General features: G+C 39.1%; 1 protein-coding gene across 1 annotated transcript in view; it reads left to right on the plus strand.

The window, feature by feature from the left end:
- Positions 1–14,023: 14,023 nt before the first annotated feature.
- Positions 14,024–16,656, plus strand: part of TMX4 (thioredoxin related transmembrane protein 4) — a 47,180-nt gene continuing 44,547 nt past the window's right edge. Inside the window, exon 1 of the mRNA XM_036880078.2 lies at positions 14,024–14,441. Coding sequence (XP_036735973.2) covers positions 14,266–14,441 — 176 coding nt within the window. The 5' untranslated portion in view covers positions 14,024–14,265. The remainder of the gene's footprint in view (positions 14,442–16,656) is intronic.

The following is a 16,656-nucleotide window of genomic DNA, read 5'->3' on the forward strand; positions in this document are numbered from 1 at the left end:
ATTTGATTTTGGGAAGCTGTTAAAAGTTTTAAGGCACTTGCTTAAATAGTTACTCACATTAGACAAAACTACACTTCACTTTAAGCATTTTTCTTTGAAAGATTTAACAGATACCATCAACTTAAAAGACTTTAGGTAAACTCAGGCAGCTGATAACTATAAGGACATGTCTATTCAGTTCAACTTAAATTAGCATTAATGCTTAATATCTTCTATTAGAATTTTCTGGAAATTTTAGAATGCCCAATTTTTACAAGCGCTTGTCTTTAAGTCAATTTTTATTAATACCATCCAGAGGTAGAAAAAAATTTTTCATTTACACACTTAGAGACAAACATACAGATTGAGACGTAATGATACAGTGAGAGGACAGAGCTCCTGGCATGAGCCAGGAGGGGACAAGAGAGCCCATGGTGGTGCATTGCCTAGGAGTTTTATAGGCAGTTGAGGATATTTGAGAACCTGAAAAAAGCTTAGGGGTGTGGACTTTAAAGGCAAGTAGTAGGTGTTTAGGATTGCAGGGGAGATAGAGAGAGAGCTTGGTTTGGAGGTAGGAGAAAGCCTGGATATACGGGATCTCTTTCCATTTGCCCGTGTGTTCACAGAAGTTGTATAAGTCACGGAGAATTTTAGGATCTAAAGAGCCATTGGGGGGCCATTTAGACTGATTGCCTAAGGGATATTGTGGCCAGATCTCACTACAGTAGCGAAAAGGTTTGAGGTCTGGAGTGAGGTGGAGGGGCTTTAGATTATTGAGTAAGCACCCTAGCAGTGAATCTGTGGGAACGGAGGGGCCAGATCCCATGGTGAGAACGAGACTGTTCAGAAGTCGCTGAGGCGTCCCTGAGCAATTGAGAAGGTCATGGAGAAGACCAGGCACAGTTAGGGGGTCGTCACCACCTCTAACTGTGGGGTCGAGGCGAAAACGCCAGGGAGGCTCGGTACCTGGTACCAGGAGTTTTCGAGTCGAGTAGATACGTAGATAAAGGGAGATCTGGCCTCAGTCGATGAGGATTCTCACCATGGGGAGGCAGAGAAGGGTCAACTATGGGGATCAACCTTGACTCTGAAAGTCGTGGTTGGGGGTGCCCCTGTCCCAGAGGAGCCCTTGGGGGTGCCAGACCCTCAACAGTCACTTCCCAGGTTCCAAAGGGACATTTAAGTTGACCATGAAGGGGAGACTCACCAAATTGAAGGCCAGTGTTGGGCAGGAAGACGAGTGACCAGGGAAGTGGATGGTGAGCCTGTGGAGGAGGATCGGGCAGTGAGGGTTCCCAAAGCAACTCAGGTTCCCAGAAGAAGATCAAAGTCAATGGGAGAGCCTCATCCGAAGTCACGGCACCAATGAAAGGGTATCTCACCGCGACCCTCCTTAACCAGAATGACTCAGGAGACACGGGCCCACCCAAGAGACTTTATTATCTGAAAGAGAGAGTGGCTGCCCCAGAGGGAGGTGGAGGGAGAGAGAGAGAGAGAGAGAGAGAGAGAGAGAGAGAGAGAGGGAGCTGCAGAGAGAGCAGTGGGACAGAGAGAGCAGAGAGCAGAGAGAGAGAGAGAGAGAGAGGGAGAGAGAGAGAGCAGGGGGACAGAGAGAGAGAGGGCAGCAGAGAGACAGACAGAGACAGAGAGAGAGAGAGCAGTGAGACAGACAGACACAGAGAGAGAGAGAGAGAGAGAGGGCAGCAGCGTGGTGCCTTTTATTGTGGCAGATCAGCTTGGCCTGTTGCTTTGGGGGAGGGTGGGGATGTTTAGAGATAAGGCAGGGTAAACCCAGGCAAGCCCAGGCATAATTCTCACCGGCTTATGTGCTTGGGACCATGGGGCAAAAGGAGGATAAATTATATATTCTTACAAGGTTGGCCTTAACTCCTTCCAGGCTTGCTTTCTCTCCCATCCTTAAGTGAATCTATAACTTTAGGAGCTCTTATTGATGGAAGAAAGGAACAGGAAGCCAAGGTCTAAGAAAGGGGGATAGATTTTTCAGGTGTTTGTGAGTGTGTGTGTGTGTGTGTGTGTGTGAGCAAGAGACGAGAGTAGCTCTTGATATATGAGGAATTAGTGGGAGAAATCAAATTTCATTTTTATGTTTTTATTCCTCTAGGAAGCACTATGTGGCTTAAGTGTCCCTTTCATAAGACCTGAGAACTACAAATAAGGTTATTTTGACATTACTTTTGGTGTTACTTTGTGTTCTTGATCAAAACAGGAACCACATGGTTGACAGCTGTATGTGTATCATGAATGAAAAATCTGAGCTTTAATGCATATGTTATTATGTATTAAATATGTTTAATGATATAAAGCATTTTATAAATGTATCATAAACTAATTGATTACAATTTAGTATTTAAATTTCACACATATTTGACATATTATTTAGGATATAGTGTATATGAAACAGTATACTAAATGAATTCTTTTCGTTGGATCTTTACTGAAAGTAAGTTTTAAATTAACAAAATATACTCTATTTCACAAATTAAGATTACATGAGTGTTTAGTGGTCACATAAGTTCAGGAAGCACTGATTTAGAGTCTCATTCAATTTCTGTGGATATGTTTCTACAACAGTAATCAACTGAGAGCAAATTTAGCTTAGTATATTTGAGTGTTCTGTTAGCATATTTAATGTGTCTATCTTGACAACCTGAAGACACTATTAAAACCAATCCTTCAGTAGTCCTCCAGATACAGACACTTTACCATTTAGTTCTTAAACATAATCAAGGGGGAAAAAATGCAATCTTACACAACTCTTTCAGAGAACTCATTGCACAAACTAGCATCTTCTTGATATCAAAACACAAAGAAGATGGAAAAATAAAGAAAAATTCAGAATCACTCTCACTTACTAATATAGATGTGAAAATCCTAGACCAAACATTGGCAAAGAGAATCCAAAAATTTATTTAAAAACTACAGCACCATGGCTAAATTTCTCTTCTCTCCCCACCTCCCCTAGAATGAAAGTCGTCTGAATGTTAGGAATTCAATTCGTATGATACAACACATTAACCATTTGAAGGATAAGATAGTATGATACTTTTAAAGGTGCAGAAGAAGTGTTTGATAAAATTCAACATCCATTTCTTTAAGAAATTCTTAGCAAACTAGGGATTAACAGGAGTTGCTTAATATATAGTGTACATTAAACTGCCTACAAAAATCCTATGGTAAATATCATACTTCATACTGAAACATTGAAAACTTTCCCTTTGATATAAAGACCTGGACAATAATGCTACTACCATCATTTCTAGTCAACTTTGTATTAGAGATTTTAGAGCAGTAAGGAAAAAATAAGAAATAAATGGTTTAAAAACTGAAAAGGAAGACATTAAACTCATTATTCATTTAGAATACAAGTTCATGTATTAAACATTCTAAAACAAGCTTGTGTAACTTTGTAATTACCAACAACATAAAAATCACATATATGTTATTTCCTAAAAACAATTTTAAGGGGTATAAAGGCATAACAATTAAATGTGTAACTGGGAAATATTTAGAGGGTATTATAGGAAAAATGGCTTCATGGTCTAATATTAAGAGAAATCTTTTAAATAGGACACAAAAGCACTAACAAAAAGGGAAAGTAGGTAAATACAACTCTGCCACAAATGTAAAAATTTGAATTAATTAATATGATACAATAAAATTAGTGAAAAACAAGCACACATAACTGGCCAAAGACTAATTTCCAGAAGATATAAAGAAGGTCTACAAGTCAATAAAAAAAATATTAGACAACCTAGTAAAAATTAGTGAGAAAAAGACCTAACATGGACCTTAATTAAAAAGGAAAAATTGGCCAAAAATATCTGTGAAGGTTCTCAATTTTGTTAGTGATCAGGTAAATAGAAATTAAAATCTCAATGAAATATTACACACCCACCACACTGGTAGAATTAAAAAGTCTGAGAATGGCAAATTTTGGAGAAGATGTCATTCAGTAGGGATTCTCATATATTAGTGGAACTATAAATTGGTATAACCATTCTGGAAGAGAATTTGGTACTATCTAAGAACACTGAAAACACATAATACCCTGGAAGTTAGTATCCCAATCTTCTGCATGGAACTTAGAGCAACTGTGCCCCCAAGTACACATGTGCCCCAAGGTCATGGCAGTGTTGTCTGCAGTAGTCCCAAACTAGAAACAGTGGAAACATCGATCTGCATTAAGTTGGATCATTCAATCATGTTTTGTTCATACAGTGCAATCATGTGCAGCAATATAAAGGAAGATAGCAGAGCCGCACTCAACAAAATGTATGAACTTCATAGATAGAATGTTGGACAAGTGAAGTATGATGCAGAAAAATACCTGATGAAGGTACAAAGTTGTATTCATATAAAACTCAAAACAGACAAAACTCATTCTCATGTTTAGTGGTGCATGCATACATAGAAAAACTATAAAGATAACAAGGAAGTAATTACCTCATAAATTGAGGTAGTCACTCTTAGAGAGGGTGGAGGGAGTTGTGGGTGGGGAGATTCAGTGGTGTTGGTGACATTCCATCTCTTCACCTGGGTGAACATGCACGTGTGTAAATGTTTGGGGATAGTGAAAGGTTTCTATTGACATTTTGGGTCTTTGTTGTGGGAGGCTACCCTGAGCATTGCAGGAAATTTAGCCACATCTCTGGTCTCTACCCACTAGATACCAGTAACATTCCCCCCTTGCAGTGGTGATGACTGAAATGTCTCCAGACATTGCCAAACATCCCCTAGGGAACAAAATCACCCTCCTCCCATTCCTTCATTGAGAACCAGTGACACAGTAATTTTCCAATGAAAATTGCCACTAATACAAGAATGGCTCTTACTCTTCACAAGAGCCAACACAATTTTGCTTAAACCTGCTCCCTTTGAACATAATTACAAAATGTAGGGCGTTTGTGTACCTTTCTCCAGAAGGAATGTTTTCAGTTATCCTTCCAAATCCTGAGTTTGAGGCTGCTTCTATTTCTTAGTTCCTTTATCCTATGAGAGTTTTAGGGGCCAGTAGTTGATAGAAGAGAACTTTTTCATCATTTTCAGTGATGTGATGAAAATTCTCTTTTGTATGTCATGGAATAAGATCGATGGAGAAAGTCTTATACTTTCAAATGAAACATCTGAAAAGAAAACTAGGTTACTATTTCTGACCCATTAGTATGGCAAAAATAAGCATTTTTAAGTGTTACTTAGATTTATTTCCATTTTTATTGGTCAAAAAAGGTAGACATTAAAATTACTTGACAACATGGTGCATGTTTTATATTACAGATGCTTTAAAGTACATGTTGTCTTTTAAGTAAGTGCATATGAGAAAAAATTGATGCTGTAATTCATTAGGGCTTAAGCAGTGTCATAAATCTGTCAAGGGACATAGGGAAAATGTCATTTGGTTATGCTGAAAAGAGGATCATTGCCACAGTCCAACCATCTGTACTAAATCGAGTCATTTAAAAACTCAAGAGTGGGTGTATGTGTGTGCAGAGCAAAAGACGCAAGCAGGAACTTGGCACCAGTTAAACTTATGGTTGTGTGTGAGAATTCATCTTAAACTTATGTGTAAGAATTCATCTTAGACAACATGTATTCTTTGGTATGTTTAAAAGAAACTTCAAGGAAATTTAATAAAGTGTCAAAAGCATAGGATTGAATGTACTGTAGCATTCTAAGTTCATAAATATGCAAAACCCTTACACACACCTCTATATTCATTATTTTAAAAGTATTTTACAGTTTTAAACCCATCTCTTTAGTATTTAGAATAATAAATAAATGGCAAGCACATTATTGGTGTTTGCAGTGGGTAATGCTGGAGTCATTTTGCCCAAGATTATAAGAGCCAATTAATGAATTTTCAGATTTGTTACAAGCTGGTAGACATCAAGTTAGTAGTTGGAAATCAGCCATGGTGGGAGTACTTAGAGCACAGAAATTGGCCAACTCAGCAAACCAGGGCTTCCTGGACTCAGGGATGTGTGTTGTTAAATATTTACCATCATGCCACAGGAACTTGGCCTAAAATGGTGTTCCATAGAATCTGTCCTGTTACATTTATAATTTTATATGTTTATACTTTACTGATAAACTGTACTAGTGATTTATGTGAAATATGGATTTTTGTTTTAGCGCCATTTTAGTACTGTTTTCTCTTACAGAATAGGTATGAATTGTTTTTCCAGCTTCTATCAGGAACTTATAAATTACTGCCTAGCAATTATCCTAAAGCATTTTATTAGGTAAAATGCAAGATGTTGAATTCTTGGCCTACATTATTTAATGCTTATCTGTATCTAATTTTTAGTTTCAATAATTTATATGGTGAAAAAGGGAGTAGAGCTTGAAATAAATGAACAAAAATGAAACATAGGAGCATAAAATTCAGTTTATTAAGTGGCGTTTTCCATGTTCACTGAAATGTAAACAAAACAAAATAATTTTTTAAATGATTTAAATATCTTGGGAAATATTTGGCTCAAATATCAAGAAATAGTTACTAAAATGAGATCTGTAAAGTGAATTCTTGTATAGACACACAAAAACGAGTATTAACACATTTAGTTAACACATTTCATTGTCTTGGAACAGAGCAATACACTCAATGGACATCTCTGTTCCTTTCCAGTTTCCTCTACAATAAAAATTAATTTGACTTAATATGTTAGAGCACATAGATACAATTCCTCGGTCCTCAACTTTCAAATGCCATAAGACCACAGATATTTGTTCATAATAAACATGGTTTAGATTAAACTTTGAGGTTTTTATACTTCCGTGTTATTGTGTCATTCTCCATCTGGAATTTTCTCTGCCTGTTTTCTTGATGGGTTCTATTCCTACTTCTGTATTAGAGTAGCTGTCAGGCTTCCTATGCTGAAATGTTCCAGACTGTCCAACACAGTATTGTCTGAACATGACTTAACTTTTATTATTTAATGCTTTATCAATGAATGCCTTGCTCCTTAAAAACAGAATCTAGCATAAGGCCTGCACACAGTGTAAGCTCTGCAAAATTTGTTGAATTAAATGAAGACAACAGCTCCATATTCAAGGCCTGATGATCATTAGAGATCACCAAACACTGTAAGAAACTTTGATACTTTTGACATTTTGATTCTTTGAAGTTTTCTTCCCTCTTCATATATAACTTGGCATATTTGTGATACACTATTGTGGTAGAATAAAATTTATGTCTCCCTCCTTTTCAGTTTCTACTTAATCCTACTTTAAGATTGATACACACATGCTAAGTTCCCAAATATCATGTAATCAGACAATATAATCTACAAGTGATGGGGTCAAGTAGTTACAGAATTGGGGCTGTTGTACTTAGAGTCCACTGAAGATTTTATTATATTGGGGTCCTAATCACAGTTGTTTGAACCCAGAGGGGAATCATAGGGAATCATCAGATAAACTGCATTACTACCCATAAAATGTACTTTCCTGATCAGCATTATGCACAAGCAACTTTACATATTCATCTGCCATTTGTATTTTTTCTTCTGTGGGCATTTATAATCTATTTTCCTGTTAAGTTGTATATCTTTTTCCTAATTATTAGAAGGACTTCTTGAATTTCAGGAATATGAAATCTTTGTGTATCATGTGTATTTCAGGTCATTTGCATGCTTTGGCTTTACTTAATTTACCTTTTTGTGGTGTGTTAAATTTACCAGGATCCCTAATGGCTTCAGTGCTTCATGTGTTACTTAGGAAGACTTTGCCCACCAGGCAATTGTAACAGTATTCTCCCAAAACGTTTCCAAGAGCATTTGTTATTCTGTGCTTTTTCATCAGTGGATCTGATATTTATTTTGGTGTATAGATTGAGGTGGAAATAAATACTCTTCCTCTTGATGAAGAGGAAATTGTCCCAACACTACTGTGCATTTGTCTAATTCCTCCCATTGATTTAAAATGCCATTTGTGGACATTATTACTGTTCATCAGTATTCAGTTCCCATGGATAACCGCCCTTACTATAAGTTAGGCAGCTATATGATTAGTTCTGGCTAGTGGACTATGAGCTGAACTGGTAGGTGCTACTTCTGGACTAAAGAAGCCAAGAGCTCCTCGAAGCTTTTTACTTTACTCTTTTCCTGATCATGGAGGAGACCTCATGTTGGCATGGCAGAGCCATAAGCTGTCTGTATTGTGTAGACCCTGGTGCTCAGTTTTCCTAGAAAGTCTCTTAGATATGAGGTGGATTTGGGGGCATGACAGAGAAATGAGCTTTATGTGTCACACCTCTGAGATTCTGAGATTGTTTGTCACTGCAGCCTAAGTCTACCTCATCCTGACTAATGTACCACCTTTAACGTATATAAATATCCATATACACATAGTTTTATTTCTTGAGCCTTTACTCTGATCCATCTATTTCCTTCTTCCTACACCAGTTCCTCCATGTTTTATTGTAATTTTATTACAGACTTTAATACCTGAGAGGGCAAGATTTACATCATTGTTCTTTTTCAAAATCCTGTTGGCTAGTCTTAGCACTCACTTATTAAGATAGTTTTTTAGAATTCTATATAAAAGACCTTGCTGGATTTTGAATCATATTGTATTATATTTATGATTAACTTGCTAAAATTGACATCACCACATGTCTACCTTTTTTCATGTGTCTTGCATATTTCTTTAATTTTTTTTGTAGTTTTTGTTGCTCTTGAATGAGATCTTCGTCTATTTCACATTTCAAAATGAATTCTTAACTGGTATATAAGAAGATAATTTATTTGAGTATATTTGTTTTACAAGCAGCTTTTTCTGAGCTTACTTACTAGTTTTGAACAATTAATTGATTCTTTTTCACCAAGAAGTGGCTCTGGGATTGCTATTTAATAGAGTCTGATCAAGTCTCCTTCTGAATTTGTTTCTAGTCACTAGCCTGAGAAAATTCAGTGTGTTGCCATCATTTGTGGTCCCTTCTACCATCTATTCTAGGAAGTGTCCTACTTAAATTCTTCTTATACCTCTTGTTCCTGTAAGGCATTTAGCAAATCTGTTTGTGCAATTAAATTCCTCTACTATTATTACTTATGGACTAATTTCACAGCACTGTGCAGCTTATTTAATATTTCCGTATTGGTTTCACCATCTTCAGTAAACATTGTATATTATTTCTATACTGTATCATTATAGAGTTTGTGATCTGAGTACAAGCTCCTTCTCTTATTATCTTCTTAATATCAAGTCCCAAGTTGTCAATTTCATCAAGGTCTTTGTTTGTTACTGTGTATTAAAAGTCCCTACCATTAGAATACAAATTCTTGTCTCGTTTGATGATTTGTTTTGTTATATCCATTATTCAATGTGTAATAAGGATTTAGAGTACAAAAGACAGATATCTGATCCTTATACATAAATCTTAATAAATCTTACCACATCCTTTTAAGTCTTTTTGCAACAAGTTTAACAAAAATCCTGTGAGGTCCCATGTATATTTAAATGTCATGATGTCAAAGCAGGTGGCTGCTCAAAGGCTTGAAAACTATCTTTTCCAATACTTTCTGCCCAAACAGGCACTTGGCAGGGCAGGTCTATGCATTAAAGGTAAAAGGGGAGACATATAGTTCCCACTCTGCTTTCTGGAAATGTCATCCTCCCAATATTCCCCCTCCTCCCAGACTACTCTTAATTAAGTCATCAGTGGAAGACAGTGGGTTAGTTAGAGTGGCTAGATGATGCTCCAGTGACAATTACAACTTTTCAGAGAGGCTTTTTGATAGTTGAAAGAATGTCACAATTTATTTTGCTGCTTCTTGTTAAGGGGCAAAGTTTAATTCCTCTTCCCTTTAACCTGGGCTGGCCTTTAATAACTTGTTTGACCAATTAAATATGGTAGAAGTGACATTCTCAGGCTTCTAAAGTGAGATCTTAGGCACCAGTGCAGCTTCCTTGTAGGCCTCTGGAAACTCTCACTCAGGAGAAAGTAAATATGACAGTGAAGACTGCCATGTTGAAGGGAAGCCCAAGGAGCCACACGGAGGGGCCAGGTACGTAGGAGACATGCAGCACCTGTCTCCAGCCATTCTAAATATCCTCCACCAGGTGCCAGATTTGTGAGTGCAAAAGACTTCAAATAACTCTAGCCTTAGCCTCCAAATGTCTGTGAACATATGCAGGCCAAAGTAAATAGCCCAGCTGAGCCCATCAACCCCCAGAATCATGAGACACGATATTGGGAGTGGTTAGCTATGCAGGTAACCCATATAGGCTTCACGTAATAAAATGTATTTCTTGCCGATGCCAAGTCCATTGAGAATCCAAGGGACCATCCAGGACAACGGTTCTCCATGAGACACCTCAGCAATCCAGGCTTCTCTGTAGTCTCGTAGACTGCAAGACCAGGATCTTTTCTCTAAAATATTCATAGCAGGAGAAGAGAACACTTTTATACTGGCCTGCCTAACTTCAAAGGAGGTATAGAAGCATAATCCTGTGTAGGCTGGGAAATGAGGGAACAGGATATGCATCTACCACATTCTTCCCCTCTCTTTGGCTATATCATCAGAATTCAAGAAATTCTTTTTCCTACTAGAAACCATGTATTTTGTGATCATAGCAGCCCCACAGTGTCACCTTTGAAAACTACTCTAGGGACAAAAGCTCTTTCTTGTAGTACCCTGTACCAATCTTCTTAAAATTGTTATTCTGCATTTAAAGCACTGATCTAGTTCTCTACTGTTGTATAACAGATTGCTGCAAATTTAGTGGCTTAAAACATCACTTACTGTTTCAGTATCTGTGGGTTAGAGGGCCCAGGTAAGCTTTTCCCTCTGGCTCTGGGTCACTTGTAAGGTTCAGTCATCTCAAGAGTAGGGGAAGAATCTGTCCCTAGGTCACTCCCATGGCTTTTTGTTTGCAGGATTCAGTTCCTGCAGGGCTGAGATTGAGGCCTCGGTTTCTCACAAGATGTTGGCCGGGGCTGCTCTTAGTTCCTTATCACATGGAGTAGTGCACTGAGTGTCTCAGAGCGAGCAAGCAAGAGAGAAAGATGGAAGTCCCAGTTGTTTGTAACCTCATCAAAGAGGTGATATCCCATTATTTTTGCCATATATCTGCATTAGAAGTAAGTCATTAGGCCCAGCCCTCACTCAAGGGGAGATGGTTATACAACAGTCTGACCCCCAGGAGGTGGGGATATTGGGGCCATATGGGAGACTGCCCCCCAGTACCCCTATGGTATGGGAATTCCACCATGCAGGAAACACAACATTAAAGAAGGCAAAGCCCTTAATTTTGAAGAGTTCCCAGAGGAGTTTGAAGGAGTGAGTGGAAAGGATGATAACTGTGTAATTACTTCAGAATAGGAAAGAAGTGTGGTAGAGTATGGAGAAGAACTATTGGATGTAAGGAGAGATAGCTGCTAATTAAGCACAGCTATTGGAGGTACAATGTGAGCTACATGACAGAGGCTGAATAATGATTCACTAGGTAAGAGTATCATAAGCAGAATGAAGGAGCAAGAAGGCATACAAGCACCTTGGGTTTTTTGTTTGTTTAGAGAGTATGGATTTAATGAGACAGTGGCTGTGGCATTGTTACAGCTGGGTGTCCCTCCCTGCTTTTCTGGGAGGTTTCTAGCCATGCAAACTGCTTCCTTGGTTGTCACTTGCTGCTGTACTGTGGAGTCAGAGAGACCCACCCATTATTCTGTTTAAACACTTTGTCATCCTAAATGGTGGGGAAGAGGTGTCAGGGAGAAGGTAATGGTGGGGGAAGAGTTAAAAAAAAAGGAGTCAACTCTTTGTTCAACAAATGTCAACATACTATTTTCTATGGACACCTGACTGTAACTGAAATAATGTGATGTGGATGACACAGTAAATTCGGGAACGGACACTCTCACAGAAATGTGACACATCAGTGAGAAATATGCAGATCTGTGGGTGTAGGGAAAGGGCATTTGGATTTTAACTCCCTCTTCAATGCTAGAGAAGGGGAAGCAGGGTGGGAAACCATTGCTGACCCGACCTCATGGCACTCTTAGAGATCTCACCAGTGTTCATCCTGTGCCTGGGCAATGAATGGGGAGTTGTTCTGTGTCACTGGAGCTTGCGGATGTGGGAATGGTGGAATGTAAAGTGGGCAAAACCGAAGCTGGATTATGAAGGACTTTTGTGTACCATGATAAGCTAATTTGGCTTTAATCTAGGGAAAACAGAGAACTGTACAAGCATTATAGCATGTTGTTGCCACCAAATAATAATATATAAGCTCTGTTAACCATACCTTTTGCTAGGCTTTGTATTTATCTCATTTAATCTTCACAGCCACCTTATGCGGTATTATTATCTGCATTTAAACAGAGCCTTGGCATTAAGTAGTTTTACCCTCAAGTCACACAGGTAGGAAGTGTCAGGACCAAGATACCAACCATGGTCTGATGGCAGCCGCTCCCACACTGTGATCTGTGCCAACCCCTCCACACACTTGCTCCCACACATTCTTGTGATATTCCTTTCTACTGACCTTAGTCTGAAGGCCAAGAAATGTGATCCTTGAACATATACTTTATATTAGACATAGGAAGAGTTATAGCAATGAGTTTTCTTTCTGCCTCAGATATGATCTTTCTAATTTTTCATTTTGCAAATTTTCCAACATACACAAAAGTAGAGAGAATAGCAAAAATGAACTTAGCTTCGACACTGATTGACATTGTACCACTTTTGTTTCATCCATCTGCCGTCTTTTCCCCAAATTTTATTTCTGGAACGCTTTAAAGTGAATTCTAGATATCATATTATTTCACCCATAACTATTTTACTATCCAAAACCAATACTTTAAAAAATAGAAATAGAATCATAACACCATTACCACACCCAACAAAATTAATAGTATTTCCTTAATAGTAGATCATTATTTTTAAGAATTTTTTTTTTTTACCAATCACATATATACAAAGCTGCACTGAAAGAATAATAGAATTCCTGTAAACATCATTTCTTCTTATAGGCAAAATAAAATGTTTTTGATGAGTTTATAGGATTGCTTTGTATACATTAACAGTGACTCTTAGTAATATTTATTAGGACACTTTCCAAATTTACAGTAGCTTCTATATTTCAGTCTCATATTTTGATGATAAGGACTGGCTCCACATGGAATTGAGCTACTACTAATTAACACCAATTCAGATAAGATCTTCTTTGCAGGCAAAATTAATCTTTCCTGTACATACTGATTGGAGATTGATCTCATGTGCCCTACAATCCTTTTAGTTGTATAGCTGTCTTTGTTTTAAGCCCAGGACAGAAACCACACTTTTTCAGGACATATTGACCACATTAACCAGTTTTATGCTTTGCACACTTAATAAATTCTTACAAAGCACACTTTGAAAAGGCCCACCCATCCTCTATATTGTAATTCAGTCATACATACTGAGGGTGCCTTGGTGATCTCAAGGTACAGAATGCATCTAATATGAATCTGGAAAGAGATGTAGAGATCACTTAAGGCTACTCTCATTTTAGACCTGAAAAAACTGTAGCCAAGGGAAGGCCCATTTTATTCCAACTGGCAATATTCTTATTAACTGACTCATTGTTATTTTATACTCATTTTTTAACTCGATGTATCCATGTTTTAAGTTTTTGTGAAACTGAAATTTTTGTAAAAAATACAAGTGCATAGTCTAGTTTCACTTAGTCCAGGTGACTAGTTCCACATTAGTCAGTGATACTTCAATACACACAGGCAGAGTACTTAAATTTTCCTCTCCTTTTCATCAGGAGATGCGCACACTGCCCTCCATTTTTTCATTAAAAAGATTTGCTTTGCAGTGCGTTATCATTTTTGCTACCATTGCCTAGGGGGTGAATTTTTCAATTACTGGCCATGGTTCCCTTTAGAAGCAAGCACCCACGCGTGTCAATCCCCCCCCTTCACCGGAGCCCGGGCACATGCTGACCAGGATCTAACTTAAGCAACGTTGGGTCATCTGTTTATTTTCAGCTGTGATGGGAGGGGTCACGCAGAAAGGGCGGCCGTTGCCAAGGCAACCGACACCCCGGGCAACGGCAAGTTGAGGCGGTTGGGGGCGTGGCCTCGGCGAGCCCAGGCCGATAAGAGGCGGTGTTGGCCCGTGTCGAGAGCCCGGCTTGTCGGCGCTGTCGGGCGGAGGCGGGGCGGCCTGGCATCTCCTCCGATTACCTGGAAAGGCCCCATCAGGCGGGAGCGGCCCTGCGGGCCCACCGTTTTCCTTTCCTTACACCCTCTTGCAGGGAGGCCGCGTCCCGCTCCCCAACATGGCGGGCGGACGCTGGGGCCCGCTGCTGACTGCGCTCCTGGCAGCCCAGGTCGCGGCGGCAGCGGCGGAAGCCGGCCCCGAGCAGGCAGCGCCGCCGGAGGAGCAGAGCCGGGTGCTGCCCATGACCGCCTCCAACTGGACGCTGGTGATGGAGGGCGAGTGGATGCTGAAATTGTGAGTATACCCGCCTGCCCCGCATGCCACCCTGCCCGCGTGGGCGCTGCCCTCCTAGACCGCGCGGGCCGCGAGGGACCCCTCACTGCCCGCTGGGCCCGACCTAGGGCCGCGGCCCGGCCTCCCTGCGACCTGCGGCGCCGGGCCCGATGGCTCACGCCTGCGCACGCGCATCAGGCTCGCTGCGGTGACAGTGGCGGGTGGAGCGCATCCCCATCCCCTGCCTCGCTCATCCGCTGCTTTGGGGAAAAGTGCGTTAGTGGTGGGGTGGGCGATTTACCAAGGGGATGAAGGGGAATGGAGAAAGTACGCAAGCAAATCGCGTGCTTTTGACACCGGTGTGCATGTAGAGGAGAAAGGGCGTCATTCAGTGACATTTATGTACAGTACACGTTTTTGTACGTATTAGGCTAAGCAAGGTATTTGTTACATGAATAATTGCAGTTTGGTGAAGGGCAGACCAATCTGTACAGTGTGTCTTAGTTTTCATTTTGAAGATCCCGAGATGTCACTGAAAAATAAAACAGAAAGATGGGATGACTTTGAAGTTTTAAAATAATTTTTCAAATAAATGTCGATATTATCATTTTTAGCTGTGGGTCTTTCTGGGTAGATAAAACTTAATTGTGCTAGCGTCATAAAGAAAAGAACATTAATAAATTGCCCCTTTTGAATTGTAGAATGTAAATCGTGGATAGTGCCTTTGCTTGAAGGAGAGGGGAAAATATAGTTTTGAGTTAGGTGCAGGAGGGGATTTGTTCATATCTTAAAATTAACTTATAGGAAGGAAGTGATCGTTTGAAAGAAGTCTTGACGTAGACAGTTGGCAGGTGTCTGAATAGGCTTGAGAGACCATTATGGTGGGCTTGCAGGGAAAATGACAAACGTCTAAAGACATCATCACCCAGACCACATCTCATTAGCCTTTGGTTTCAGGCAGTATGCATACTCCATCACTACTATTTGGTAATTAATTTGACCTTGAGGACACACAGAATTGGATCTTCCCTTTATTTGTCCAATACCGAATTTTGATTCTTTGAATTTAGATTGCAAGCAGATACCTGTGCAGTGCGAACCTCCATGTGAGATCAGGGCCAAAGTTAAAAGTCACCATTGCTCAAAGAACACAATACACATTACTCCTTCAAACATGCATTTACCTTTTATTCACAAAGGAGCTATTTTAGACTTCAAAGTAAAATTCCTTTAGTATAATAATGAATCAGTGAAATTATTAAAGAGATCTATAGACATGAAGCACTTATGAAGTTACTTAATTACTTTGGATGAAGGTGAGGCAATTTTCCATTTGTAAGAGAAACTTGTAAAGTAAGTGGAACTTTAAGATTGTCATGTTTGTAATAATTGTATGAATTTTAGACTGCATTCTTTTAGCTAGTACTACAGAAATTCTTTTTTTTCAGTAGATGCTTATACAATGGAGTTTTTCTAGATATCAGTTTTCTGATTAAAACTGAGTTTATGTGTTTACTTGATGAAGGTCAAAGCAGAAAGGCCTCAACTCCTTTATAGTTCCTTTTGGAATAGCTTTTTTAATATTTTAAGTCAAAGAATTAACAAACTAAAACAAAACTAAAATACAAAGAACAGACTGGTGGTTACCATAGGAGAAGGGGATCAGAGGATGAATGAAATAGGTAAAGGGGAAAAAAAACATTAGAAAAGAAAACTGAAGCTCAGGTAAGTGTAAGTCACATTAAGCTTTTAAATGAGCAACAGTCAGCAGTTCCTGTGTTTGGACATGTTGACAGTTCAAGTTTTACTTCCCTAAACATCAGTTGCTCTAAGCTTGCCATGCATCCATTACCTGGGATATATTTGGCCTGTGATGCATGATGGGACTTGTAACCTGGAAGCAGTGTAGACTTTTGAGATCGTTTTAATAGACGTTCTCTTTCCATTGACTACACTTCAGAATAGGTCAAGGCTATAAAGGAAAGAGGACTTGAACCATTACATCCAACTTTCTCCTGTATGCCAGAAGCTAGGTGCTCGTCGTAAAGAAGAAATACTGTGTCTCTTGTCTATTCGTGATATTCCCTCTCCTCCTTTTGATAAAGTCTAGCACTTTCAAAAATATATGATTGATTATATTCCCAGTACCATTATAAAAGTCTACCATAAATTTCTAAGAATTCATTCAAACAAGCTAATAAATTATCAGTATTTTTTTCTGATGTATGTAATGTAA

This window comes from Manis pentadactyla, chromosome 5 (assembly GCF_030020395.1).
Source record: "Manis pentadactyla isolate mManPen7 chromosome 5, mManPen7.hap1, whole genome shotgun sequence".
Taxonomy (NCBI): domain Eukaryota; kingdom Metazoa; phylum Chordata; class Mammalia; order Pholidota; family Manidae; genus Manis; species Manis pentadactyla.